General features: G+C 51.5%; 1 protein-coding gene across 3 annotated transcripts in view; it reads right to left on the bottom strand.

Annotated features, from left to right (window-relative positions):
• Positions 1 to 26435, bottom strand: part of FGD5 (FYVE, RhoGEF and PH domain containing 5) — a 119921-nt gene that overhangs the window by 30432 nt on the left and 63054 nt on the right. For all 3 annotated transcript variants that reach the window (XM_024124161.2, XM_028479375.1, XM_055079870.1), the window contains exons 4-10: positions 22908 to 22966; positions 22765 to 22795; positions 4754 to 4914; positions 4324 to 4480; positions 3618 to 3705; positions 1902 to 1952; positions 1258 to 1316 (exon numbers count right to left, since the gene is read on the bottom strand). In XM_024124161.2, coding sequence (XP_023979929.2) covers positions 1258 to 1316; positions 1902 to 1952; positions 3618 to 3705; positions 4324 to 4480; positions 4754 to 4914; positions 22765 to 22795; positions 22908 to 22966 — 606 coding nt within the window. The remainder of the gene's footprint in view (positions 1 to 1257; positions 1317 to 1901; positions 1953 to 3617; positions 3706 to 4323; positions 4481 to 4753; positions 4915 to 22764; positions 22796 to 22907; positions 22967 to 26435) is intronic.

The raw sequence follows: 26435 nt of genomic DNA, 5'->3' as shown, positions 1-26435 counted from the left end.
CCTCGGACTCTTTTCCGACCGCACCTACGCTGTTCCCATCTTCCAGCCACGCTGGGTGACCCTCTGAACTCTGACACGTCCGGCACTTTCCCACGTCCATGCCTGTGCCCAGGCAAGGCCCTCTTCCTGGACCACCCTCGCTCCCTCTGCCTTCATGGCACACACACAGTCCTCCCTGCGTGGGCTCCTCCTGTATCACTGCTTCTCAGTGATCTCCCTGCTGGAGAGATGAATCCCTTCTCTGAACCTTGTAGCACTTTCTCTCTCTCCCTCACGATGTTTATCATGGTTCTTCATGTCCACGTACTTACTGCTCCACTAAGCTGTGATTTCCTCAAGGGCTGGGAATCACGTCTTAGCTCTGTATCTCCAGACCCCAATACAAGACCTGACATGCAGCAGGGGTACAAGAGACGTTATTTCCTTTCCCCTATTTCTATCTGCTGATGACTCATCATATGGATGCTCTGCATACCTGCCACAGCAAAGCTGAGCAACGGCTCGGCATACATACCACCATCACTCCCACCTCTGCCTGTGGAAGACATCACTAACCGATCACTGAACTCTTTCCCACTGGTCTAGGACTCGGCCTCAGGATCGTTCTTAACACACAGCTCTAGCATATTTACTGCTCAGAGGAGCAGAAAATATGTGGACACAAGTAACGGTGGTAACCACTGGAACAGAGTTGGGAGGTGGGATAAAACTGGCCATCCTGGACAGAAACACAGTAAGCATCTGATCAGTATCTCCCGAATACAGAGTTATACACTGTCAGAACCAGGCGTGTGCTTAGAGCTCACATGTTCTCTTGGATGAATGGCTCTCAAACTTTCGTGGGCCATTTACCTGGGGTGCTTGTTAAAAATGCCTATCCCTGAACCCTATCCCAGAAGTTCCAACTGGGAAGACCTAAGGCGTGCCTAGCAATCTGTAGCTTACAGACCACTCCAGGTGTTAATGCAAATGTTCTCAGACCACAGTCTGGGCACTACTTATCAGGTCTGTGCAAGTCTGCAGCTTCCCTCACTATTCAAATAAATGGTGAACTGGAGACCCAGAGAGGGACACACAGTACCTGAGGTCACACAGCAAATGTCAGGGCCAGAACCCATGGCTCTTTGCAAGATCCCATGAGATAAATGGTTGCCTGAACCCCCCACGAAGAAGTGGGGTATCACAAGGCAGACCTGTGCAGGGTGGAGGGGCTCCTGGAAGCTGCACCCAGTGGAAGCTGCCCAGGGCTGGACTTACCCCTTGCTCCATGCTGTCATTGGCGCGGTCTGTGACCTTGGAGATGAGGGTCAGCGCACCTACAGAAAGAAGCAGAGCCGAGCGCTGGGCCTCCTGGGGTGGGCCGGGCTAGCTGCCACCTCATCGCCTCTCCCCACGCAGGTCCCCCTGCAGGGCCTTGTGTATGGGTGGCACCAATTCTTCCCATGGCCGCCTCAGGTCACTGGCCCAATCCCAGCTTGGCCACTACCGCCTAAGTGACCTTGACAGTCACGTGACCACCCTGTGCCTCAGTGTCCTTGGCTGTAACTAGAATATGTTAAAATAGGGACTGCCCCGGCAGGTCGTATGCAGGGACAGCCACACAGAACTGGGAGGAAACAGGGAGTCTGGGTGAGATTTTTAGTCCTGGCACTACCTCCTATCACTGAATTCTGGTCACCTCCTTCTCCTCCTCTGACTGGACGTCAGCCCATCCCAGGGAGTCCCCCTGGTTGAGGTGAAGGGGAGTCACTTGGCAGCCCCGGAGGCCTCACGTCCCCTGCACACCCAGCTGGTGGGAGGGGGCTGTGTTGTGCGCCTGGGATCTGGTGTAGAGTCCAGAGTTGGGGAGAGGGACCAAAACAGGAATGTATCCCCTTCCTCTGGGTTGACACCGGACTTACCCTGCGTGTTATCGTACTCAGCCGAGTCCGGGCAAAGGTTATTTAAATAGTCTGCAGACAGAACAAGAGCCAGGAGTCAGTTTGCCCTGGTGAGGCCAGCCCCTCGTGTCCACAACAGGAGCCCCTCTGCCTCCAGAGATGGAACGAGACTTCCAGAAGAATGAGGTGCCCACCCTCCCTTCTGTTAGCCCATCACAAGAACACACTGGCAAAAAACTGGGCCCCCAGAATCACCACCAGCATCACGCCCACCACCGCTAGTCATTCATTCACTCATTCCACAAATATCTATTCAGCACCTGCTGTGTGCCTGGCACTGTGCTATGCCAAAGAAGCACACAGTCGGCTGGGGGAGACAGATGTGACCACCAACATGGTAGAGTGGGATGTGTCAGATCCTTAACACATTTACACCCGTAAGGCTCGACACAGGCTGGTCTTGCTCCAGCTACCTCTCCATGCCTCTTGTTTAATGGGGCAATGTAGGCATTCTTGCTACTTCTTGAACATGCCAAGCTTGCTCAGACCCCAGGGCCTTTGCACTTACTATTTCCTCCATCTGGTACTCTCTTCTTCCAGATCTTCATACTGCTCATGTCCTCACTTCACTGATATCTCTGTTCAATGTTACTTCCTCAGACAGGTCTTCCCTGAGGGATGGATCTAATACAGCATCCCTGTTCCCCTGAATGTCCTTAATCTGCTTTATTTTTCTGTAAAGCTCTTATCACGGACATATTATACTTTTATTTCCTTATTTGTTTGTTCGAGTATAAGCTCCATAGCATCACAGAGTCTGACTGTTTAATTCACTTCTACCTTTCCAGCATCTAGCACAGAGCCTGGTACACAGTAGGTGCTTAATAAATACTGGTTGAATTAGATGAATAAATCCTCCATCTCCTGGCCCTAATTAATGTCTTTTCTTACAGCCTGGTTGGTCCCTGGAGTTACACACCTATCTCTATGTGTGTAGTTCCATCTCCCCCACCAGAGCACCAGCTCCTGAGCCAGGGGTCTCTGTCCATTTAGAAGGCAGCTGCTCAGAACAGAGGTAAGGGTGTTTCTGGCAGGCAGAGGTAGGGGAGGGGATGACATTCCTGGGGGAAGTTTGTACAGAAGGAAGAAACGAGGACCTGGGGCAGAGCCCCAAGAATCACTGACATTTACGGGGCCGTGGAGAGTGGCCAGCAGAGATGGAGAGGGAGCGGTCAGAGGGGTCAGAGGGAGGCAGGGAGGGAGTATACCACAGAAGCCCCAGGAGGAAAGGGCTTCGAGAAGCAGGAAGTGCTCAGCGGCAAAGCCACAGAGAGGGCCAGCAGGTCCAAGGGGGAAACATCCGCTGATTCAAGAGGGCTTTGGTGATAAGACAGCTTTAGGGAAATGAGACCCACTGAGCCAGGGAGGAAATGCAGCCCAGGGGAAGATGTGAGTTCCTGTGTGTTAGGACGGGAGAGGCTTAAGGGAGACGTAGCAGGTGGCCACTCGGGCAAGTTTCCACGTGGCAGCAGGGTGTCCAAAGCTCAGCCGGAGGGAAGGTGGTGGCTGGGCCTGGCACCTCCGCAGGGGGTGACGGCATCCTCCCTCCCACCCCTTCCCGCGACAGTGGGAGGGGAGGTCTCACTGCATACCTTGCCAGGCCTCCCTCACCCCTCTGCAGGTGCTTCCCCTCCCCGCACCAGCTAGGTGTGCACCTTGACCTCCAGTGGGGCCCACCTGTGAGGAGCACTTGGTACTGGAACAGGCGCTGAACCACCCTCAGTAGCCGGTGCTTCACGTTCTGGCCACCTCCTTGCTGACTCTGCTGCTCCCAAGAGACAGGAGAACAAAACTCCATCAGAGACCCCTGCCTGAGGTCTCTGGGCTTATGGCATCCCACATGAGCCCAACCACACGTGTTCCCTCCATGCCTTCTCCTGGCCAGGCTGAGCATCTCCAAAACCAGGTTCCCCTCCCCGATGGTGTCCTGCCAGATTTGCACCGCCCCACTCTGACAGTTCATTCTTTCAGGCGCACAGACTGTGCTACGCTCAGTTATACGTCGCTCCCAGACCCTGCTTTGCATCTAATGTTAGTGGTAGAAGAAAGTCCCTGATTTTGCTGCCCAGTAACTGGATCCCCAGTTGGTGGTCATTTGTTGGTCACTCCAGTGGCTTAGGGCCCCCGCTTGCTTTGTGCTTCTCTCCTGGACAGGGAAACAGCTACTAAAACTCTCCCCATGGCTGGTGCTCGCGGAGTTGTCACAGACGGCCCAAGAGGGGACGTGCTGGGTTTTCCCTCCTGCTGGGTCGCCCCCTCCTCCCTACCCCCAGGCCTGCCCGTCTGCCCCACTAAGAAGCCCCACTGATCTGCATTAAGCCCTTCCATGCCCACCCCCACCCCTGCATCCTTAGCGCGGGTTCTTGGACTACCGACGACCCACCTCAAATTCCCGGACGGCAGCTGCTAGCCGGGGGGCATGGAGGCAGTTCTCACCCAGCAGACTCAGGTACCTATCAAACTGCTGGATGTGAGCGGCGTGGTGCTCAAACTCCTGCTCCCGGGCCAGGAAGACATCAGCCACCTTCTGCTGGCTCTCCCTGCAGCCAAGGAGGGGCGGACAGGACAGCAAGAGCTCAGCCTTGTGACCACACGGTGTTGGACGGTGAAGGCTGGCATTGCATCCCCGGTGGGGATCCCAGGTCGACTCTCCCACGGTTGTCTTACTTTGGGTGAACGACCTAACACCTCCGTGTCTCAGCTTCCCCACCAGGCAAATGGAGACACCATTTCACATGGTGGGGTTTTCACCCCACCTCCTCAATTCCACATGGCAACGAGGTGGGGATGGATGGGGGTCCGGGGTCACTCACCAGTGTGACAGCCTCTCCTCCAGCTCCTCCAGGATCCCCTGGTGAAGGTCGCGGATGGGTGGGAGCTCACTCAGGCCACGTCGCAGCTCTTCTCTGGCCGACGTGTCCTTGCCCTCTTGGTCCATCTCATCCAAGGCCACGATGACAGCTCCATGGAAATCCTGAAACCCCGAGAGGCCCGTTACGCATGAGTCGACTGGACTGAGCACAGTCCCCCAGGCAGCTCCTCCGCGGCTTTGGAGCCCTGGGTACATACTGACGGGACCTCACACCAGTGTCTCAGATCCTGTGAAATGCGGGTGACAACACGCACCCGGTGAGCGCAGGTAACTGACGCCCAAAGAGCCCCCCACAGCTCCCAGCATGGAGTAGGTTTAAAGCATGCCCACTCCTCCCCTTCCTTGTGGGAACTTGGGTACACACTCTTCTTTTACAAGATGGGTAAGAAGTTGGGTAATTCCTTCTCTGAAGAAATATACAGCTCTTGCTTTACAATTATCCATCTCTGAAGAGGTTCATGGGCTGTTCTTTCAAAACAAAGTCTAAAGAAACTATAGGCATCTGCTCCCTAGTGTAAAAATGGTGAAGATGATGACTACGTAGAAACATTCACGCGTAGTGCTAAATCACGAAGGGGTACAAAGCTGTCTTCCCACCCTAACACAGCTGTGTAAAAAATGAATAAAGGAAAAAGCTGAAAGGGAATGAAACGTCAACAGTTACAGTGTCAGGGGTATGGAATTAGGAATGATTATTTTCCTTTCTTGCCTCTGTTTTCTAAAATTTCTGTATCATGATTACGTACTTTAACAATTCAAGTAAATTTAGGGAGTCCCCTGGTGGCGCAGTGGATGAGACCCTGCGTTCCCAATGCAGGGGGCCTGGGCTCGATCCCCGGTCAGGGGACTAGATCCCACATGCATGCCGCAACGAAGACTTCGCACGCCACGATTAAGGAGCCCACGAGCTGCAACTAAGGAGGCTGCGAGCTGCAACTTAGAAGCCCGCCTGCCACAACTCAGGAGGTCACACGTGACAACTAAGGAGCCCAAGAGCTGCAGTTAGGGAGCCTGCCTGCCACAACTAAGACCCAGTGCAAACAAATACATATTTAAAAAAATTAAAGTAAATTTAATACACATTAAGATTATAAAGAATGTACGACTTCTTTCTCACAACAAAAATGTCTGATCTTCAAATACACATGCTCTTACATGAAGCCCAGCACTACGGTTTTAAATACATGGACTATCCTGAAACCACCTTGAACCCTGAAGCAACGCACACCAGGTGAATCTCAGCATCGGCAACCATGGTCCAGCCCAAACCCAGAAGGTGGAGTCACCTTGTCAGCGTTAAGGGAGGATGACCACCCTGCCTCGTTCACCTGCCTCCCTGATGGGGAACCCGTTACGGGCAAGACAGTTAATCCCATTGCGGAACAGCTTTTACTGTTAGAAAAGTTCCTTTCCATGGAGCTCTGAAAAGGGAAAGTGCCTGAGAGGCAGGGAGGTGGATGGGGCAGACGGAGGCAAAGGAGGAGAGGGAACGAAGAGAGCCAAGAAAGCAGGGGGAGGGGTGCTGACGGAGAGAGCGAGACAGAGAACGGGAGGGGCAGAGACCCGGGGAGACGCTCTGGCTGCCCCGGAACATCTGTAAAGAGGCCACTGTGCTCCAGGAAGGGCAGCAGATGTGGAGGTAACAAAGGTCCCCACTTCCTCAACACCTCACCCCGTCCTGCGTCCGGGAACGGCAGGGGGGACACGGGGAGGGCGGCCACCCTGGCTTGCAGTCCCAAGGAGGGGGGATGAGTTGGTCCCGCCTGAGGCCGGCCCTCACCAGCCCCATCACTCAGGTCGGAAACTGGGTGGAGAGAACGTGTGTCCTTAAGTGGAGGCCACACGCTTGAGCCATGATTAGAAACCGAATCGCATTGTACCTGAGCTACCAGAGCCTTTCCTGAAAGCAAGTTCAGGAGGGTGGAGAAAGCATGAATGACAGTGAGAGGGAAGCTAGATGGGGACGGCAGCCAGCAGGTGGTGCTACTGAATGCGTATTTCTGCCCAGAGCTGGCTCTGGGACACTTGGGGTCATCCTGAACCTGGAGGGGAGGTTTCTCTGTTGACCTGGCATGGGAGGGCCCACGGGAGGGAGGCCCCACCCACTCCTCCCTTTGGAGTCTCTGTGTTCACTAGGACCCAGTCTCCAGCCCTGCAGGATCTTCTCAGCCATGGCATCCCACAGAGAGAAAACGTGCTTGATGAGCCTGATAACCCCTCCTGCCTGGCAGCTGGGGGACAGAGGACTTTAACACACACCCTTATCAGCTCAGTGCCAGGTTCCAGCCCAGCTACCCCAGAAGTGATCACAGGCAAGCTGTCAACCTATCTGAGCCTCAGTTTCCTCACCTGGAAAATGGGGATAACAGTACCACCAAGTATATACAAAGTGAGGCTCCTGAGAGGCTCATCCTGATGTTTGAAACTGCTTTGCAAACTACAAAGCACTATTCCTGTGGCACCAATGGTTCAATTTTCGATATGACATCTTCAGAGCAGGGCCACATCTGTTGGTTTCCTCCCATGCTTCTGAAGTCCAGCAAAGCATGCGACACAGAGGTGTTTTATAATACTTGCTGATGGATGCACTGCAGCGCCCTTATTTACCAGAAAAGGAGAGTGAGTCACGGGGGGGCCAAGACCCGAAGAGGGTCACCCTGATACGCAGACCAAAGTACACAGAAGGGGGTGGAGAGGGAGAGGGAGCGGAGCGCGAAGGACAAGCAGAGACAAGGCTGATGGGTGCATTTGCATCTCACTCCAGGGAGCTTAGATATTAATGGCTTTGCAAGCTGGTTTCTCATCTGTAATTAATTCTCACTCAGTTGACTCAGTCCCAATGGGCAGGACGGCCACCAACAGCATGACTCATTCCTTGAACTGGATCACAATCGGAATCGTACAGACATCCGTTCTGCCAACTCGCATCGGCTGGAAGCGCGAGGGCCCGCCGCCCCATCCAGTGCTCCCTGAACGGTTTCTGCCATCACCGCACCTGGGGACCTGGCAGCCGCCACAGAGGGAGGAAGGGGGTAGAGGATCCGTGGTCCTCATCTCCCTATCACTCAACAAATATCCTGAGCGCCTGCTCTGCCCCAAGCCCTGAGGGGACAGTGGGACCGGGAGAGACGCTGTTCTGCCGTCAAAGAGTTTGCAATCTAGGGGAAAAGCAGTGAGCAAAACGATGACGTCAACACAGGGGTGTAACTGCCGTGATGGGAAAAGCACAGGGGCTGTGCAGACCACGGGAAGGAGAGCCGGCTTAGCTCCAGGGAGGCAACGCCCACACTGAGACAAGAGGGGGAGTGTGGGCACAGCACGTGCAAGGGCCCTGAGGTGGAGGAGGAACTGAGTTGGGTGTGGTTTGCGTGCGGTGGGTGTGTGCACGTGTGTGTGCACACGCGCACGCTGCACGCGGGATTGGAGCATGATGACGCTGGAGGGTCAGACAGGACCCACCTCACGGGGCCCTGCAGCAGGCTTCTTAAGGGACTTGGGTTTCATCCTGGGGTGGTGGGGAATAACTGAAGGTGCTAAGCAGGGGAGCAAAGTGACCAGGTTATCTGTCTTTAAAAGTTCACTTTGTTGGGAGAACAAACTGGAGATGGCTAGAGTGGGAGACCAGTGAGAAGGCCGTTCCAGTCGTCCAGAACAGGCGAGAGGCCAGGGCCCAATGGTGCCATCGTGGGAGAGAGTGCACGGACCCGAGTCAGTAAAGAGTACGAAGTGACTGGCCCCCATGCTTGCAGGGTCCAGCCCAACCCCCTGGGGCACCGGAGGCCTTCCTGACTCGGTCCACCCTCTCACATACGCGCCTCCCCAGCGCCGTGTGGAGTTCCTGCCCCAACCTTCGAGGGCTCTAGAGAACGAGGACGAGTCCTTGTCTATCTAGACGGTTGCCTCCATGTGACCTGGGGCAAGTCACTCCATCACCATGGACCTCAATCTCCCCCTCTGCTAAATGGGGACACACGTACCTTCTGCACAGGGTTTGTGCAGACCTCCTTCTGTCATGTTTTAGGAAGATTCGCTTCTGGGCCTTGCTTCTCCCCTAGGCTGAGTGGTACTTATCTCTGTGCCCCGAACACCCAGCCCAGGGAAGGTGCTCAACAAACAGCAACGCTGATGGTTACTGAACGCTTGCATTATTATTATTTCTATTTTACCCATAAGGGAATTAGGCCCAGAAGGATTAAGTAACTCTCCCAAGGCCACCAGATGGCGAGATTTGAGCCCAAGTCAGCCTGACTCCAGAACCCTAGCTCTTCCAGCTGCTCCATGCCAATTCCTCCTTTTATGACTGGCCCTGACAGGTGAATGACTGGCTCAGGTCAAGGAGGGAGACTGGAGCCCAGATCTCCAGAATCCTGGCCAGGGCTCTGCCCAACCTCAGAGAGCCTGGGGCAGCCTGGCAGAGAGGCAAGGACGGCCTCTGCCTCTGGAGCCCAGATGAGCCTCCTGGGAGCTCACGGGGTTCCCAGGACCCTGATCTGGACTTGCCTGCAGTGGATGCAGGGATCTCACATTCAGGGGCCTGGTCCCCTGGCTCCTTTCCCCTTCTCCAAACCACTCATTGCATTTTCTGGGTGACATGGCATCTCCATTCTCTGGGCTGAACAGTTAGTGGGTGGCCAGAATGTCCCGCTCCTTGCAAGTGGTCAAACCACTGATGGTGCTGCCAGAAGTCAAGTGGACTCACTGGAACCCCATGAGTCCAAACGTACACCAACATCCACCTTGACCCACCTAGGTCACAACTGTGCCCTGGCAGAGGCCGTGAGCTGTCCAGGGCACATGACTTCATTTGGCCTGGCCAATCACCGGAGGATACTTTGGAACCCTGAAAATGTTTCTGTGGGGCACGCAAAGACTTTTTAAACCGTATACAAAAAGTACTAACCATACAGAAAAAAACTATTAAATTGGACTTCACGTTAGAAGATGAATATGGAAAAATGGAATTTGGTTGTTCTGTGTACTACTCCTAATCTTGTTACTTTTCTATAATTTTGCTTTTCATTTCATTTTATTTTTTGCCATACCACGAGGCATGCGGGATCTCAGTTCCCCAACCAGGGATCGAACGGGTGCCCCTTGCAGCGGAAAGACACAGAACCTTAATCACTGGACCTCCAGGGAAGTCCCTTGAATTATTTTAAAATAAAAGGCTAAGAATAATTTTAAAAGTAAATAAGATGAGAAAGAGTAAAATGCTTAGGAATAAATTTAACAAAAGAGGCGAAGAACATGTACTCTGAAAACAACAAAACATCATGGAAAGAAACTAAAGAAGACCTAAGTAAGTGGAAAGATGTCGCATGTTCACAACTTAATATTGTTAACAGGTCAGCACTCCCGAGTTGAAAGACAGATTCACATCAACCCCTATCAAGACCCAAGCTGCCTTTTTTACAGAAATTGACAAGCTGGCCCTAAAATTCATATGGAGATGCAATAGCCCAAACAACCTTAAAAAAAGAACAAAGTTGGAAGACTCACACTTCCTGATTTCAAAACTTCCTATGTGGCTACAAGAATCAAGACTGTGTGGTAATGATGGAAGGACAGACATTTATATTAATGGAATAGAAACTGAGAATCCAGAAATAAACCCTCACATTTATGGTCAATTGATTTTTGACAAGGGTGCCAAGAAAATTCAGTGGAAAAATAATCTTTTCAATAAATGGTGCTGAGATATTTGAATATCCATATGCAAAAGAATGAATTTGGATTCCTTCTTTAGATCGTACGCAAAAATTAACTCAAAATCAAAGATTAAAGGTAAGAGCTAATACTATAAGGGACTTCCCTGGACGTCCAGCTGTTATGACTTCGCCTTCCAGTACAGGGGGTGTGGGTTCGATCTTTGGTCGGGGAGCTAAGATCCCACATGCCTTGTGGCCAAAAACCCAAAAAACGTAAAACAAGCAGTATTGTAACAAATTCAATAAAGACTTTAAAAATGGTCCACATCAAAAAAATCTTTAAAAAAAAGAGCTAATACTATAAAACTCTTAAAAAAATGAGAGTAAATCTTTGTGATTTGGGGCTAGGTAAAACTTTCTTACCTATGACACCAAAAGCACAAGCAATGAAAGAAAAAATAGATCAATTAGAGTTCATCAAAATTTAAAACTTTTATGCTTCAAAGGATACTATCAAGAGAGTGAAAAGACAACCTACAGAATAGGAGGATATATTTGCAAATCATGTATCTGATAAGGGACTTGTATACAGAATTACAATAAAAAGACAACCTATTGAAAGATGGGCAAAGGATTTGAAAAGACATTTCTCCAAACAATATATACAAATGACCAAGAAGCACATGAAAGGATGCCTAACATCATTAGTCGTCAGGGAAATGAAAAATCAAAGCCACAATGAGATACCATTTTGCACCCACCAGGATGGTTATAATTAAAAAGACATATAACAACAAGCGCTGCAAGGAAGTGGAGAAATTGGAACCATCATACTACAATGGTGGGAATGTAAAATGATGCAGCTAACTTTGGAAAACAGTCTGGCAGTTCCTCAAAAGGTTAAAGAAAGGTTACCATATGATCCAGCATACACTCCGAAGCATATACCCAAGAGAATGGAAAACGTGTTCATGCAGAAGTTTGTACACGGATGTTCACAGCAGCATTTTCATAACAGTCAAAAAGTGGAAAGAACCTAAATGTCCATCAACTGACGAATGGATAAACAAAAATGTGGTATATCCACTCAATGAAATTTTACTTAGCCATGAAAAGGAGTGAGTCAATGACACACGCTACAACATGCGTGAACCTTGAAACCGTTATGGTAGATGACAGAAGCCAGTGTCAAAAGACCAAAAAGTGTATGATTCCGTCTATATAAGATGTCCAGAATAGGCAAATCTGTAGAGACAGAACTGGACTGGTGGGTGCCTAGGGCTGAGAGGGGTGATAACTCAGGGGTATGGAGTTTCTTTGGGGTGATAAGAATGTGCTAAAATTGACTGTGGTGATGACTATATAACTCTGAATATATTAAAAAGCATTGCATTTTATGCTTTAAACAGATGAACTGCATGGTTATGAGATTTATATCTGAATTAAGCTGCTGAAAAAATTGAATAGGGAAGCCACAGATTGGGAGACTATTCACAGTACACATATCTGAAAATGGACTTGTGTCCAGGATACTTAAATAACTCCTACAAATCAAAAAGAAAAAGACAACCCGATTAAAAAATAAGCCTAGGACATTTTTCAAAAGGGGATTTCCAAATGGCTAGTAAACAGAGGAAAGATACTCAATTTCATTAATCATCAGGGAAATGCAAATTGGAACCGCATGAGAAACCACTACATGCTCAGCGGAATGGCCACGAGGGCTGACAGCGCGGGTACGCCGGCCAGCGCGTGGAGAAAGCGCTGGTCCCACACGTCGGGAGTCGGGGTATATATTGCTTCGACCACGCTATAAACCCATTTGGCAGCTTCTAATAAAGCCAAATCTATGCTCACCCTATGACCCGACAATTCTACTCCTAGGTAAATACTGAGGAGAAATGAGTTCCCTAGAACATTCATTGCAGCTTCATAACAGCCTCAACTGGAAACAACCCAAACGATCTTTAACAGGAGGATAGACAGACCAACTGTGGGAGATCCATATGAAAGAACACCGATACACGGAAAACTGGGATGTATCTCACATTACGTGGAGCTAAAAAAGCCAGAGACAAAAGGAATACACAATTCATGGTCCCATTCAGATGAGGTTCAGGGACAGGCTAAACCAACTGAATGCGATGGGAAGTAAAATCGTGGTACCCTCTGGGGGGATGACGTCGACTAGGGCGGGGCACAAGGTACCTTCTGGGATGATGGGGATGGTCTACCTGGGTGGTGGTTACAAGTGCGCACACAGGCACGTATTAAAAATTTGAGCCCCACCCTTGAGATGTGTGCACTTACCTGTAGGTAAGTTACAAGACATTCTTTTAAAAAGCAAAACAGTTCTCTGAGGCCCCTGGGAGGGTGAGGACACGCGAGTGCTCCCCACTGCTTTCGCGCTCCTCCAAACCCCTCGCGGCCTCTCCTGCCCTCACAGCCAAGTTAGTCAGCTCGGCCGGTCGCTGACGGCCCTCCAGGAGCGGGCCGCGCTGGCCTCGGCAGCTGACGCTCATTCCTTTACACCCGTGGGGCTCCAAGCAGAGGGTGCATCCAAATCTCCTGCCCGGCTTATTCAAACCCAGCTTGCTGGGCCCCAGCCCCAGAGTTTCCATTCAGCAGGTCGGGCGTGGGGTTGGATAATTTACATTTCTTTCACGTTCCCTGATGTCGCCGCTGCTGCTGCTGGTCCCGGGGCCACACTTTGAGAACTGCTGCTTTATAAGAATCCTCTTTCCCAGCCTCTGTGTGTTTGTTCTGTGCCTCCAGCATCTGATCCAAATCTTGCTCATCTTTCTTTCTTTCTTTCTTTAATGGACCTTTATTGGAGTATAATTGCTTCACAATACTGTGTTAGTGTCGGTTATACAAAGCTGCTTTCAAACGCCACCTCCATCATGAGGCCTTCCTGGGTTACTTCAGCAATCAGTCTAAGGGACTCTCAAGTGTCCTAGGGCCTCCAGAAATCTGGGGTCACAGCCTGAAGGGAGCCACCCCGATCTCAGAATGTCTCTGAAGTCTCATATTTTAGCTTAAAAATGAATACATATTTTACATTATTCTCCAAAATATATCCAATTTAATTTATTTAAAATTTCGCATCTAGAGCGAAGCGGAGGCTCTTAATAAATGTGCCATGTTTATCCCGTGGCCTCAACTATTCCCCAGGCACCTACCGCATACCTGGGGCGGTGTAACATGTATCCCAGCCTGAAAAGCAAAGGCTTTACAAGATTTTGCATTGTCAGGCTATTTACCTGCTCTGCATGTTTCTATTATCTCCCCGCCAATTAAGCAGAGAGCAGACTGTGTCTACTCATTTTTGTTTCACCCTCGGATTGACCCGGCTCTGTTCACAACTGTGCCGAATGAATGTTTGCTACTTTCCCACTAGGTTCTCAGTTTCAGGTGCAAATTGCAATCACCTGGGGAGCGTTTCCACTCCGATGACCAGGCTGCACTCCAGACCAATTAAACACAAATCTCTAAGGGTGGAACCCAAGCATCCATACTTTTTAAAGCTGCCGGGCCTGTGCTGAGGGAACTTACAGGATCACCTATCTGTGTGTCTTAAATGTTAGTATTGCCTGGAGGGTTCTGAAAACACAGATGGCCAGGCCCCACCCCCAGAGTTTCTGACTCAGCAGATCTGAGGGGGGATCTAAGACTGTGCATTTCCCACAAGTTCCCAGGTGATGCTGGTACTGCTGGTCGGGGACCACACTTTGAGATCCACTGATGTAGATGAGTCTTTCTCACACTGTACTCCGTGGAGACCCAGGGTCAAGGAAGGTGGAGTCAGAGCCGACTTTGGCCTCCACCTGCCTCTGAACAAAAGTGCCTCCACTTTCATCCACTCTTCATACTGGCATTCTGAGTGAAATTCCTTTGAAAACAAGCTTCCATGGCTAAAAATATCTGAGTCCCATCAGCCATCTCAGGGTGAGGCATCAAGGAGAAAGAGACTTTCCAAGGTCACACAGCAATATCTTTTCCTGAACTGAATGAAAATACAGAGGGAAGAGCCACACGCCTAGCACAGGAAACTCCTCTACTGAGATGCCCCCAACAGCTACCACATTCATACCTCCCAAAGTGGGGAGCTCACCAACCCCCCTGGCACTTCAGGGGGAAAGCGAGCACATTTTCTCACACGCAACTAAAATCTGCTTCTCTCTGCTTCTCCCAAAGATCAATGCGCTCTCTCTGCCCTGGAACAGTCCAGCAAAGACTGAGAAACAGAACGCCCCCCAGCCCCCGCCAACTTGATTAAAAATTATTTCTTAATGGGCAGGGGCTGCAAAAATAAGTAAGAGACAGCCTCGTTCCTGCCCCTGAAAAAAAGAAAATCTTCCTGGCTATACATCAACTTCCCCAGCACGAGGCCGTCTGGGGGCTTAGTGTGGGTTAAACCTGTGGTCCCACAGCATCGCCCCCTCCCACCAAACCCACCACACCAACCTTCCCTACAACTCCCTCACTACATCTGCCCTGCTCCAGTCCTCAGGGCTCCCAAATTCCTATGTCTCCTTTGTGAAACACGACGCATCCTGGCATTCAGGCTCTGCCTGAAGACCAGCTCTCCACACTCTTCCTGTACACCCTACACTCCCCAAGCCCTCCCCTCTGTGCACTTGTTTCTGTGGCTCCTACCTGCCAAAAGGCCTGTTTCTACTTCCTGTCCATCCATGTCCATCGCAACACCTCCTCTTCCAGGAAGCCTTCCTTGACTTCATTCCTCCCGCTCACACTGACTCCTCCCTCCTCAGGCTCCTTGCCACCTCACTGGACTGTTCCACATTTATTTGTCTCCTCCCCCTCCTCAGGGCTCTGGAGTCAAACAGCCCTGGCTCCACTTCTCACTGGCTGTGTGACTTTGGGTAAGTCACTCACCTTCTCTGGGACTCAGTTCTGGACCCATCCAACCACGTGAGAAATATTTACTGAGCACAAACTATGTGCGACTAAATGAGCTAATGTATGTAAATTGCTAAGCACGCATAGGAGCTCAACAAATGCTCTGTGGCTGGGTGAGGAAAGAGGGGACTCGGGGGGCCAAACTGACAGCACACCAATTTAGTTAAATAAACTCAGAAAGTCGCCGAGAAGTCCCTCTAGATCCTGTGTTTGCCCCAGTCATGTCAGCACCGAGGCCGCAGCCAAATTAAACTCCTACGTGCTGATTTAAGGGAGGGCTTCTGAATGACTCTCCTCCTTCTCCGAGCAGTCTGAGGAGTCGGGCTGCGTCCTGGGGTGCTCCTTACGCCCCGACACCCTTTCCAGCGGTCACCACCGTTGAGAAGAGCGGGCGGTGCTGGCAGCGGGAGGGGCACAGGGAGGATCCGTGAGCCTCTCCCTGCCCTTCTGTACCGTGTCCGCCTAATACCCCTCCCAAAGTCCTTTCGCCCCTTCATAAAAGCCTGCCAGTCGGCAGGCTCACCCCCTCCAGGGCACCTCCCTCCTCCCAGGGTCTCTGAGAGCCCTCTCCTGACACTGCACCCTCCCTCGGGGAAATCTGAGCCTCTCCTGGAGCTTCAGTTAACTTCTCTACACTTGACCGCTTCTGGTGCACATCCCGCACCCAGATGACCACTAGCACGTCCTTCCCCAAGCCCCCCTCCCCCGACTTAACCCATCATCTGCCCCCAAGCCTAGCCTGACCCCCTACAGCACTTGCTGTCTTAGCGAGTCAGCAAGTCAGCAAGCCAGAAACCTGGGGTCAGCCTGGAGCCTGCCCTCCCCCTCCCGCACTCGACGGCCCATCAGTCCCAGGCACACAGTCCTCAAATCTGCCTGCAGCACCGGAGCCCACCCTCACTCCTGCTAGAATCACCCAACGGCCTCCCACGGACCTTGAGCGGATAAATCCAAACCCCAAGCATGCCTCGCGGGCTCTCCGGGCTCTGCCCCGGCTGTGCTGGCCTCGTTGCTCACTGCTCTATCGCTCACAATGCTCCAGCCAGGCTGAACTTCTTTCCGTTCCCAATCACACCATTTTCCAACTGGCCTCTGGGCCTTTGTACATGCTGCTCCCTTTGCCAGGTGCAAGCCTTCCTCACTGCTCCCCACCCAGCTAACTCATCCCCATCCTTCAAGTCTCAGCTTAGACATGTTTCCTCTGGGAATCCTTCTTGGACCCCCAGACGCCTGGGGCGGGTACCTCCCCTGAGCCCCCGCAGCCTTTGGGTGCCCCCCACCACTGGGTTAATATTGTTTCCTTCATGTCCACTTCCCTCCTGGACTGTCAGTTCCTGGAGGGCAGGGCCCTCCAGCTTGTCATTCCTCCATAAGTCCCCCATACCCACCCCACAGGAGGTGCTCAAGAAATATTTTTGACTGAAGAAATGGTAAGATTGTTGGAAGAACTGACCCCGCCGTCATTTATTCATCAGGCATTTACTGAGCGCCGAGAGCATCCCAGGCATCACAAACCACTGGGGACGAGATCTGACAAGCGCTTTGCCCTCAGGCAGCTCCAAGTTTAGTGAGAGAGGCAGACAATAAGCAAACACCTAAAAACAGCCCCGAAATGCACGAAGCGAAGCAGACAGAACCGAAGGGAGAGATGGAGGACTCAACACTCACAGTTGGAGACTTCGATATCCCACTCTTGGGGACGGATGGAAGACGAGACAGAGAATCACAGGGTGCAGAAGACTTGAAAAGCACTACCATCACCCTGACCTCAGTGACCTCTACAAAACACCCGCACACACATCCTTCTCGAGTACACACGGAACATTCTCCAGGATATACTACACGTCAGGCCATAAAACAAGCCTCAATAAGTTTAAAAGGGCTGAAACCACACAAAGCACATTCTCCAACCACAACGGAATTAGAAATCAGAAGCAGAAGGAAACTTGGGAAATTCACAAATATTTGGACACTAAATAATTTTAAATAACCCACGGGTCAAAGAAGAAAGCACAAAGGGACTTAGAAAGTATATGAAACTGAATGAAAATAAAAACACAACATAACAAGTAAACAAACAGATAAATTCCATCATTTTAGATAGTAAAAGGTGCAGTAAAGAAAAGAAAATGAAGCAGGAGGGAGCATAGAAGACAGGAGAGCTGCGGTTCCTCACCCTCCCTGCATCCCCACCCTTGCCACGGCCTCATCGCAGGGGAGAGCACATCCCTGTCCCTTGCCTCTGGGCCTGGCCATGACACTTGCTCTGTCCAAAGCCATGTGGGAAAAAGCGACCATGCGCCAGTTGTGAGCGTGAACCTTAGGAGCCCTCTGGTGTTTCTACTTGCTCTCCCGCCATCACCCTGGGAACAGTCTCCCCCGGGTACCTGCTGTACCTTCAGACTGGGCCCCAGAATAAACACACAAGAAATACAGCCGCTGACTTGAACCAAACTTTGACCAAATGACTCCCAGTTGACCCAGCTTCCCTTGCAACTAGGAGTGCCCAATGAGATGAAAGCAGAAGTTGTCCAGCGAGGCTTTCAGGAAATTGGTCTCAAGTAGACTAACTCAGCCAGGAGCATAACCTTTTGATTCCCCCCATTTCCTTCTTCCTGCCTGGGACACAGATGTGATGGCTAGAATACAGCAGCCATCCTGTATTCATGATACTCCTCCCACTGAATGGTGAAGACTATGTTCCCTCCCCTTGAGCGAAGGTGGACTTTTGTGACTGCCTCAACTAACAGAGTGTGGTAGTAGTGGTGCTACTTTTATGACCTGGCTTTGTCCAAGGCTACATCATAAAAATGTCACGTACTTCCTCCTGGCTCCCTCTTGGGACACTCACTCTTGGAATCGAACCACCATGCTGTGAGGAAGCCAAAACCTGCCCATGCAGAGAGACTACCAGTAAGTGTTCTGGCCACCAGCCCAGCTGAGGTCCCAGACAATAGCCAGCACCGAGCAGCAGCCGTTGGTGTGAAGACACCTCTGGTTGATTCCAGCCCCTGGCCATCAAGTCACTCCTTGATTTTAGTCTTCTCCAGACATCATGGAGCACGGACACACTCTCCCCACCTTGCCCTGTCCGAATTCCTGGCCCGGAAAATCTGTGAACATCGTAACATGGTTGTTTTATGCCACTAAGTTTTGGGCACCACTTCTTTGAGAAGGTGACACTTGAACTGAGACCAGAATGAGAACAAAGAACTTGGCTGTGAGAAGAGCAGGGGCAGGACACGCCAGTGGAGGAAAGGACAAGTGCAAAACCCACGCAACGTGACTGCGTTTGTAGCACCTGAAGGACAGCAAGAAGGCCAGTGAGGCTGGGGTGCAGGAAGGAGAAAGTGGCGAGAGGAAAGGGCGCAGACGTGGATGAGGATCAGATCGCATAGGGCCTCCTGAGTGAGGGACCTCCTCCTGGGGTCTCAGAAGGTGATAGATTCCAGAGTCACCTCTCCCAGTCAGCAGACTGGCTTACGCACAGGCCTACAATGCTTCGGCCCAGAGGAGGGACCCATGGTAGGAATTTTCTGCAACTGCTAGTGAAGCGGAGCAGGACGCTATGGTCCTTGCCCGCCCCCTACCCCATGGCCTCAGTCTGCGTTTTGTCGGTGGAAAAATTTTGGCCAAAGAATAAGTTTAATCAGAGAAATGAGAAAATGCAGAAACAAAGGAAAACAGTCAAAGGAGACCAAATAATAATAGTTTAGTCATTATACATAGTCAAGGGCCTTTAGTTCCTCCTTAAGGGCTATAGATAATATCCTGAGCCATATCCTGTGAGCTGTCTTACAGATACTAAAACGCCCATCAGGTGGAAGAAGTTAACTACATGATGACCAGGCTGTAGCCATGACATAAGCTGCCACAATTCCAAGAACTGGCCTCAAAGAGATGGAAACAAACCGAACCTGGAACTGAAGATTAACTGTACCTAATACAATCAAGATGCTGCTGGTCAGACCACTGAAGGCCAATTTCAATGAGACTCTCAGAGGTGACTGTGCTGTTTCTGCATGTAGCCCCCTCCCTCTGTCCAGAAAAGCTCTTGCCCCCGACTGTCAGTGGTGGGGAGTCGGCCTTTGGACAGGCGTCCACACTTTGCCACTCCCCAGCCCAGTTGCCAGCATCCAAAACAAAGCAAACTTTCCTTTCCACCAACGTGGCCTCTTTATTGGCTTTTGAGTGGCGAGCAGCCAGACCCCACTTTCTGTTACACTAGGAGAGGGATTTGTTTGAGACGAGAAAACAGAGAATTAAAGGTGTCTAGGGGCCACATCAGTTTAAAATCTCCCATGACTCATTATATGCAAGGAAAAACAGGAGCCTTCTAGCTTGGCATTTTAGGTACATCTCAGTTTGGTCCTAACCTTGGTTTTGGACCCATCACTTGACCCACTTGGAAACCTGCCTTTCCAAACGTATCCATGTTCTAACGACATGTGATGGTGCCCTGTTCTCCACACATATCACGTTCCTTTAGGCCTGTGAGTGTTCTTATGCTGACGACCTGCCCTCCTCCACCACCTTGGCCTGGTGGCTCCCTCAAAGTCGATGTCAGTGGCCCCTCTTCTGCCAAGTTTCCTGGATACCCCAAAGGGGAATAAGCCTCTCTGCCCCCCATGCTTCTGCAGACTTTTGCACAAATTATACTTACCACACAGTAGCACGACTGTTCACATATAGAGTTCTCCTCCCCACCTCCAACCTTTCCCTCAACAGAAAAAGGAGACCTACTCAAGGGCAGGTTGGGGGCCTTTTCCCTCTTTGGGGATCCAAGGCCTATCTCAGTGTCTATGGTGTTATAAACATCCTGTGATGTTCTGTCCAGAAGGAACGGGTAAGTCAGATAGATGGATGGATGGATGGATGGATGGATGGATGGACGGATGAATGGGTGGATGGGGAGTTTGATGAATGACTGGCTGGCTGGACGGGTGGATGGACATATCATGAGGTGCATGGACAGATGGAAGGACAGATGAGTGGATCAGAGATTGATCACACACACAGGTGGGCAGGTGGACAAATACATTTATGACTGGGTTCATGGAAGGATAGAGCAAGTCTTTAAACCAGAAGTCAGCAAAGTTTCCTGTAAAGACATGATAAATATTTCAGGCTTTGTCAGCCACATATGGTCTCAGTCATATACTCTTCTTTGCCTTTTTTTCACAAGTGTTTAAAATATGTAAAATCCATTCTTAGTTAATAGGCTGTAGAAAAACAAGATTTTGACCAAGAGAATTCACTTCTGGATGACCAGAAATTTTATTAATCCCTGAGGTAGCGCTAGCTACCATTTGACAAACACAAAGTTGCATCCCTAACACAGAAGGCCAGAGGCCATCCCTGTCCCCCTCTCAACAAAGGCACGATGGAGTCGAGGACTGTTCTAGCTGGGGAGGTTTGAAATGCACACTTGTGCCCTTCCCACCACCGGGCAGCCTTGGGATTTCAAAAGCAGCGGATCTCCACAGAGAAATTCTGAGAGTCCCTGCCAACCTTAGCAGTCAGACACAGACCCAGGGAGGGGAGCGGTGGAGAACGTCCAAAAGCCTGTGGTCTCCTTTGGACCAGTGTCCCTGGCTAGGACTTGGAGTCACATTGGGGCGTTTCTGCCACTTCTATCCCCATAAGCACTAACATCACAATGCAGCTCCAGGCCACAATTTCCCACAACTAGCTTCTGAGTTGTGATTTTTTTTTTATGGGCTCTTTTTTTCCCCTCCTCAGGATATTAGTATGGATTACCAGCGGCTTCAGCATCTTTCCAACTGGCAGGAAGCAGTGCAAACAGAGAGGGAAGTTTCCCAGTTAGAACCCTCTTAACAAAGTCATAAAACAAAAAGGCGCAGCCCCTCTGTCAAGCTGCCAGCTCAGAAGCAAGTGAGAAGCATTACAAAAGGGAGAGTGATGCTTCCTGCTGTGCTGGGGCGGCTGCGCTTCACACCTGAGGGCTTTTGGGTTTAATCACCCACACAAAGTTCTCAGCCTGAAGGGCAAAAACGAGGGGCTGGGAGTGCAGGGCCAGAGCAGTGCTCTGTCCCCCCTCTCCCGGGGACCTGGGTGCCTCTGTTCACATGGCAACATGACACCAGGGTGATGTCACCGAGAGGGACCTCAGCAGGATTCGACCAAAGACCTGGCTTGGTGCCGGTGCTCTGCTGCCGGCAGGAAGGCCCCTGCCCCGAAGAGCTCCAAAGGCGGAGGGGACACGTGACTAACACAGGACGGCAGCGCATCAGGAGTCAGGAGACCTGAGGCTTCCTCCTGGCTCAGTCACCGGGGGGCAGTGGCCTCTGCATCACCACCGACAAAACGCTCAGGATGGACATTCCCAGCTCTGGCATTCTTGGAAAGACACAAAGACGAATCAAAGCAGCACGGGATCAGGTGCCAGCCTACGAGGAGACTGCAGATGGCTTAGAGAGCCCAGCCGATCAGGGAGCGGTCACGAGGGCCTTTATGGGACAGATGCCCTCACTGCCCACATCTTTGCTGCACCCTCTTCCCTTGCCCTTCCTTATGACTCAGCCCCAAAGTCACCCCCTCCGGGAAGCCTGCCTAGATTCCCTGAGGTTGTCAGTCACTCCCTTTTGCTCCGGATAATTACTCCTTCACCAATCTGTCTCCTTCGCTGGCCAGACTGTCCCCGCAGAAGGGACCTGTCTGATCCGGCTTTCCTTCCCCAGCTCTTGTCACACAGCAAGTGTCCAAAAACCGTTCGCTGAACTGAAGTGAACAGACTGCACAGGGAGACCTTCCAGGCAGCCTGGCAGGTTGTGAAGGGTGGCAGTGCCAGAAATCCAGGCAGTCCCCAGTCTGGCCTCTTTTCCCCTGAAAATCCAGAGGATTCCCCCGACTCCACCGGCTCAGGTGTTACTGTCCCAATACCAGGGTGACTGAGAAAGCCTCTTGATACCCCAGCTGCCTGGTCCTTGTGCAAACACATCACCTTCTCCACACAGACCTAAACATACAATGAGCGCACACACCTGTACACACACACGCGCACATGCATGCCCCCACCCCACACACCTGAACTTGCACACACAGCTACGACCCAGAACTACATCTGTCCTCCTTCTGTCTTCTTCAGTGAGAGGGTCGAGGAGACCGCAAACATCCTTCCAGAAACCTCAGCACGTCCCCTGTGTACCCTCCACCCAGCCAGAGGGTAGCTCCATGGAAAGAATGTGCTCTTCGTCCCCTGAAGCACATGAAGCAGGAGACGGACTTCCCTGAAAAGCTTCGGTGAACAGGTGCCTCTGCTTGTGGAAAGCACCTCTGTCTCCTCATTGCTTGTCTGCCCCTTACATCACAGCCTTGTAAAAGGGCGATTAGTTTTGGACAATTAAAATGATTAACTCACCAGATGTAGGTGCTGGAGCATCTCCACGTATCTGCAGGGGGAAAGAGGTTTGAGTGTGCATTAATTCTCATTCTGTAGAAGCCAGGGAGGGGTGATGTTCTGTTAACAAGCTCAAGGCCACAGGCAGCTGCCTGGGGACTCACGCTTTCTCTGAAGACAGCAGTTCCTGTGCTATGACGTGGGCTCTGGACTGTCCGTCCACCTGTGGGAGGAAACAGAGCCATCAGGAGGGACGGTACCCATGGGGGCAGCAGACGGGAAATCTCAGCTCCACAGGCATCAGTCAGGTTTACAGAACAACCGTCACGCTGCCGGAGGTGAACTCCACAGGCTTCTCAGGCCACCCCGGCACTCACTACCTGTGTGATCTTCAGCCTCGCCGCACCTCGGCTGCCTCATCTGTAATGTGGACGTTATCAGCATCTAGTGCTCAGCCCAGTGCCTGCTGCGGCCTGCATGCTCGGGAAGCAGCCGCCCTCACACCCACGCAAACTCTGCCCACAGCCCGGCAGGTTTTGAACAACCTGTGGTTCTCTGTGCCAAGCGAGCTCTCTCTTTTTGCTTTTTTACATGCTGTCACCTCGGTGTACTCTTCCTTTCTCTGCCTGGCCACCTCCCAGTTATCCTTGGAGACTTAGCCATGGTGTCCATCACTTCCGCCAAGGAGCACTCCTGATCCCCTCCCCGAACAGGCTGGTGTCCTTTAGGTGTCCTTTCTGGGCAGCCCCCTCTCAGGATACCGATGACATCTCCCCCTGGAGGCAGGCACCGGGAAGTGCACCTCTGCAGGACAGTGACCAGCCTGGGGTTGGTCCTCTTTTGTTACTGAAAGAATGAACGAGTGAATGAATGAATGAATGAATGTTCATACCACTTGGGAAGCACTGACTCTCCCGGTTAACCTCAGGAGGTGAGCCATATAACCCATCTGAACCCCAGCCTCCGCACCTGTGAGATTCGACAATAACTGAGATTTTGTCTATAAACAGGAAGGATGAGTGGGGGCCGAGGCAGAGGCCCGGGCCTTCTGCCACGAGCACCCCTTGTGGCCCCAAACATGCCGGATATCAGACACACTGCGGCGGATCCGGAAGAGCAGAGACACTATAGGGCAATGACAGAACAGATGGGGAAAGACACTGGGCCTGTGCAGGCGAGGCTGGGCGGGGTGGCCGCCGCGGAGCAGAGGGCGCTGACGGGACGCATGGCTCCTGGTTTCCGGTCTCCTGCCACCTTCCCGTGCAACCCTGCAGAAGTCACTTTCCGAGGTCGGGCCTTAGCTTCCCATGTGTGAGTAAAGTGACCTCTGAAGGCCGTTCTCTGCTGAACCTGTGTGTTATTAAACTTGAGATGCGATGACCTACTCCAGTGACCAGAAACGCACTGTCTGTTGAGGGAGCAGCTGCACGGGGCTGTGGCTAAGAGCACGGACTCCGGAACCAGGCAGTGAAACGCACGGGGAGGGAGCTGTTGAGGGAGCAGCTGCACGGGGCTGTGGCTAAGAGCACGGACTCCGGAACCAGGCAGTCTGGGCTCAAATCCTGCTTCTCCCTTGTACTAGTTAAACAAGTCATTTAACCTTTCTGTACCTCACTGTCCTTATCTGTAAGATAGGCACAGCAGTATAATGGTATCTCACACACATGCATATTGTGAAGATTAAATGAGTGTGTATATATACAGAGAGAGACCTCTCTGTATCTGTATCCATATCTGCATCTCACACTTGGAACAGTGTCTGGCACACAGTAAACACTACACAACTAACTGCTATCATTATGCTTGTGCTTTTTGTACCCTGAGGAACAGAACCAGGTGCCCAGGGATGGAATAAGAACAAATAATTTACAGGGTCAAGTAGGGAAAGGCCTCAACTGCAGAGTAGAGGCTGAGCCACTCCTCTGATAGCAGCAGTTGAGGCAGAGGAAAGCAAACGGACCGTGGAATCAAGCACACCTAAGCACCAATCCTGGCTCCAGCATCGTGTAATTGTGTCACGGCTGGCAAACCATAACCTCTGAGCCTCAGCTTTCTCAGCTGAAATATGAGGAGAATGACCACCCCGGTCTCACACAATGATGTTCGGGATGATGCACTCTTAACTCGGGCTTTGCATTTGCTGTTCTCTCTGCCTGTAATGCTCTTGCCCAGATCTTCTTCTCACTCTTACTTTCTGACTTTTTCAGGTCTCTGCTCAAAACTCACATCCTCAGTGTGTCCATCCATGACCGTCCGACCCAGAGAACTCCCAGAGTCAGTCTTACTCCGGGGTTCTCAGCCTTGGCACCACTGACATTTTGGGCCACACGGCTTTCGCTGCAAGGGCTGTTCCACGTGCTGCAGGACTGTTAACAGCATCTACGACCTCTACCCGCTGGATGACAGCTGTAGCCCCACTCCAAGCTGTGACAACTGAATGTGTCTCCAGACATTGCCAAATGTCCCCTGGGGGGCAAGAACTCCCCTCGGGTGAGAACCTCTGCTCGAACCCTGTTTCTTGCTGTACTTTTCTTTTTGTGTGTGTGTGTGGTACGCGGGCCTCTCACTGCTGTGGCCTCGCCCGTTGCGGAGCACAGGCTCCGGACGCACAGGCTCAGCGGCCATGGCTCAGGGGCCCAGCCGCTCCGCGGCATGTGGGATCTTCCCGGACCGGGACACGAACCCGTGTCCCCTGCGTCGGCAGGCGGGCTCGCAACCACTGCGCCACCAGGGAAGCCCTGTACTTTTCTTTATAGCAGTCACACTACCTAATGTTACACTTGTACACGGGAGATGTTCAAGAAACGTTTGAATAAACGGATGGAATTGAGATACAGGGCCCAGCACATAGTAGGTGCTCAATAAACGAGTTCCCTTCCCTAGCTGGTGTGTCCCTAATAGCTTCTTGGCTAAGAGCACAGTGTTTTGGAGATTTCAGTCTCTCTAAGGCCACCCAAATTCAGCAGAACTTGGGCCTACGGTCAGTCTTCCTCCTGCCTCTCGCTGCCGCCTCTGTGGTGGGTGATGCTGTTACAACATCCACAGAGCAAGGGGGAAACTTGTGAGGCCTGCAGAGGCCTCCAGCCTCACCTGGCCTCCCGCCCTCCCATGGGTGCCGTATCATGACTCCCGGTCTGCCTTGTGCGTCCACAGGGCTAGCGTGGGGCTCTGCGGGCAAGAGCGGCTCACTTCCCAAGCAGGGGCTCCTGCTGAGTCCCACACGCAAAAAGACGTCGTAAACAAAACCCTCACAAGGGAAACGTATTCTGCCAGGATAGGACTCAACGGTTAAGAAAACCCTGCGGTCAAGCTCCCGTAAAGAGAATTACTTTGTAGAGAAAGGACTGGGGTCAGGAGATCGGCCCTATAAGATGAAGACGAGAATCAAGATGACGTCCGATCTTCCAGGGGCCCGTGAGTCATCTCTCGTCTGTCACCCAGCTCGATGATGAGACCTGTGCTCTGGGGTCGGAAAGCCTGGCTTCAAGTCCTGGGCTCCACCCCTTCCTACGCCTATGCCCTTGGACACGTAATTTCTCTTCTGAGCTCCCTCTGTAAAACATGGACGATGATGATGATAATAATAATAATACCTACCTAATAATATACGAGCTAGCATTTATTGACTTAGTTTGTGCTAAGTATGGCTCTAGGATTTTCACATGTATTATCTCACTGAATCTTCCCAACAA

Source organism: Physeter macrocephalus, chromosome 18, assembly GCF_002837175.3.
Source record: "Physeter macrocephalus isolate SW-GA chromosome 18, ASM283717v5, whole genome shotgun sequence".
Classification (NCBI taxonomy): domain Eukaryota; kingdom Metazoa; phylum Chordata; class Mammalia; order Artiodactyla; family Physeteridae; genus Physeter; species Physeter macrocephalus.
This window is presented reverse-complemented; position numbering and strand designations above follow the sequence as displayed.